General features: G+C 39.5%; 1 protein-coding gene across 1 annotated transcript in view; it reads right to left on the reverse strand.

Moving 5' to 3' along the window:
- Nucleotides 1-1,445: 1,445 nt before the first annotated feature.
- Nucleotides 1,446-3,191, reverse strand: part of MAGI2 (membrane associated guanylate kinase, WW and PDZ domain containing 2) — a 536,664-nt gene continuing 534,918 nt past the window's right edge. The window contains exon 22 of the mRNA XM_009883000.1: nt 1,446-3,191. This exon is cut by the window's right edge and continues 83 nt beyond it. Within this exon, the coding sequence (XP_009881302.1) occupies nt 2,451-3,191 (741 nt within the window). The 3' untranslated portion in view covers nt 1,446-2,450.

Below are 3,191 nucleotides of genomic sequence, written 5' to 3' on the forward strand. Positions count from 1 at the left end.
TCTCCATCAAGGGAGAGATTTCCCTGCATCTGTATGGCTTCAAACACCTTAACTTGCCTATACAGAACTTGTTCACTCACCTACATGTATATTCATAAATTGTACCCCTTTGGAATAAGCAATCAAAATGGAGCATTCCCTTTCCTATAATGCAGCAGTTAATTAATTCTACTCATATGCATGCAAATGATTGTTTCTCAGTGTAACACTGAAGTCTGTTACTCAAAATTAACACAGAAATTGAAAAAAAAAAAAAAGATTTTTGGATATATATTTTATTTGACAGTGGTTTAGAATATCATACAGTAAACAAGATTTCTGTAAAAGTTAATTTATCCATAGTGGTGCGTTTCATAAAAATAGTTGCTCACTTACAGCCTTTCTGTGACTATTAATACATGGAATTATATTTATAGAGATAGAGCTGTACAGGGTAAATTCACAGCTAACACTACACAGAAATATTATTTGGAATGGGGTTTAGATGATGTGCTGTCTTCACAGGTTATCGATTACAGCCGCATAAAGCAATTACTGCACAAGGAGTAGCTGTGAACTGTGCAAATTAGAGTTTATGCAAGCATAATCTCAACTGTTTTTCAAATTTCATTGTTTGCTTTCTTTATACATAAAAATAAGATACTGGGACGTGCATCTACACTACAGAAGCATTGTCCAAAATCAGATTCAATAAATTAATGGCAAATTATATTGGATTCTAGTTCAGGGGATAAAGATTTTTTTTTTTTCCATTAAATAAGAGTTTTATAAACAGCTACATGGACTTGTGCTTTTTTAAAAATTATAAATGGATTTTTCTTTCTAAAAAAAATTGTTTGAAAGCTGCAAAATCCTTGACTTGAGGCTTTTCAAATAATTGGACAGGAAGAAACATGCCTATAAATTTGTCAGTCCAGTGCAATGTTTGAGACATACAGTAATGTGCTAATTTCTTGGAACAAAGCCAATTTCAATCTAATTTTTCAGCAGAGCATGTGAGGAACTAAGATTGCTAGAGAACAATAATTTTTAAATATGAATTTTTGACAGTACTTAGCTTTATGATTTCTTTTTTAAATTACCAGTTTATTATTGCCCAGGATTTTGTTTTAATTTTGACAGACAAATAAGCATATGCACACTTACACAGACACACACGCAACTTTTTGAAACAAGGTAATGACTGATTGACTGAACTCGGAGTTATTTCCTGTGAAGGCAGACTGGAATGTTTACCTGGCACTTAAGGCTTGAAATTCAAAACAGACAAGCAAGAAAGATAAAACCAAAAAAGACCAAAAAAAAAAATGGAGGTAGGGAAGAAATGATAAAATGAAAACCATTTTGAAAATGGAAATATATCGAATTTACTGAATGAGGACACCAACAACTGTATTTCAGAAACCGGTCTAATTATTGTTAACGTGTGCCTGACAGGCACCTGCTCTGCCAAACTGAGGGGGTGAAAGGTGAGAGTGTCTTAACTGAATGCAGATGGGTGTGAAACATAGCACTGTTGATAAGTGAAGCTCTCGTTTTCTGCAGGAGGGAAAGGCCTTTCCTTAAGGAAACTGCAGCTTTTTCTCTGTAGCACTCTTCCTTTCTTTGCAAGGGCCTCGCAGACGTCTGGGTTTTGAGCCTGACCAATTGGTTTGCGTGCTACCTCGCAGGATTTGGGGAACCTGTAGTAAATCGCTTTTGAGAATAATTTGCAAATACAACTCCACCCTAACTCCTTTCCAATGTACAGAAACATGGTTTGTTCACAAAAATGGCAGTAGAAATGGTATCACAGAAACGGATCCACTGGATTCCCCACTCCTCCCGTAGCGCCCAGTGAACTATGCTACAGGGTATCGCGTGGACTATCCCAAAGCGTTAACAGTGGAGACATGTTATGGGTGTACAGTTCCAAACGATGCTTCAAAGAAACCCTTTAACCCCTGTCTAGATATGTCGAGAACAATTTATTTACAACATTTTAGCTCCATGAAAAGATCCTCTCTCGGTTTCAGCTTGCTCCGTGCAGTTTTATTTAAGGCGATGTTCCAGTTTGTGATTGCTCTAACTTGTTCCAGTTTCTTGATATAAAGTTTGAATGAAATCCAAGTCCTTCATGCAGTGGGAAAAAAATGCTAAAGCTACACTGCACTATCCTTTTCTGATGTACTGTCCTTCATATTGTTTTGGTTTCTTCCATAGCTGCCAAAGTCCCTAAAATGGAACTGGGACTTTAGGGTCGATTTTAAATCTCTGTGTTGACTATATGCTTTTGAACTTATTAGGTACTGTGCACATTGTCATGGAATTACACACTAATGTTTTCATTCCTCAATGCTTTGTGTATATGTGTGATAGTTAAAATAAATTAAAACAAACCAATGTGAGACAAAAACTAAGAAGAATGTTCTGCGTCAGTTTGAGACAGTTAGAGGGCAACAGTCCCTTGCTTATCTGCTCATGGCAGAAGTACCAGACTTCAGGACGCTAGGTAGCTTATCTGAGCCAGGGATTTTCCATGGCCCTGGGGAGACCGTTGCCTTTCGAACTGTGGGGTTGGTGCTGCGAGTGCTAATGGAGTGGAGATGTCCCTTCCTGGGGAACTCGCTGGGTTTCCCGTCAGGGTCCCTCTGGCTGTGGTCCATATCGCTTCCAGGCGAGCTACAGCGGTTGCTACTGTACATCTTGGTAGCACCTGTATCAAGCTTGACACGGTCAGGTGCTGTAGCTGACTTCTTCTCACTGGTATTTGTGGATTTGTGATCTTCTTTTTTGCTAAGAGATCCTCCTCTCTTGCTTTCCGGCTTCCTCAGCCTCCCAAACTGTTCATCACTGGTTCCAGCACACACGTGCTCTCTTGCGCCAGCCTCGATCATAACGCTGTGTCCCACCACTTTGCTTTCTGAGGTGGGCCTGCCACCATCAGTGGTCTTATGTTTGCCTTCCGAATATCCTTTCCAAGAAGCCTCTTCATGCTTTGACCTGTCTACCTTTTTAGGGCTTGCTGACCTTTCTCTTTGTTCTCCTAACCTTTTCTTTTTGTGACCGTTCACCGAAAGCTCCTTTGGTTTCCTTACATCGTGTTCCCTCTTGATATCCCATGTTGCCTCTGGGCTTATCTGGTGAGAAGGGTCAGAGGGTGGGGCTATGTGTGATGAAGATAATGGTGAGATTATGTCGTCGAGGGAAAG

Source organism: Charadrius vociferus, unplaced genomic scaffold (assembly GCF_000708025.1).
Source record: "Charadrius vociferus isolate BGI_N301 unplaced genomic scaffold, ASM70802v2 scaffold32, whole genome shotgun sequence".
In the NCBI taxonomy this organism is placed as follows: domain Eukaryota; kingdom Metazoa; phylum Chordata; class Aves; order Charadriiformes; family Charadriidae; genus Charadrius; species Charadrius vociferus.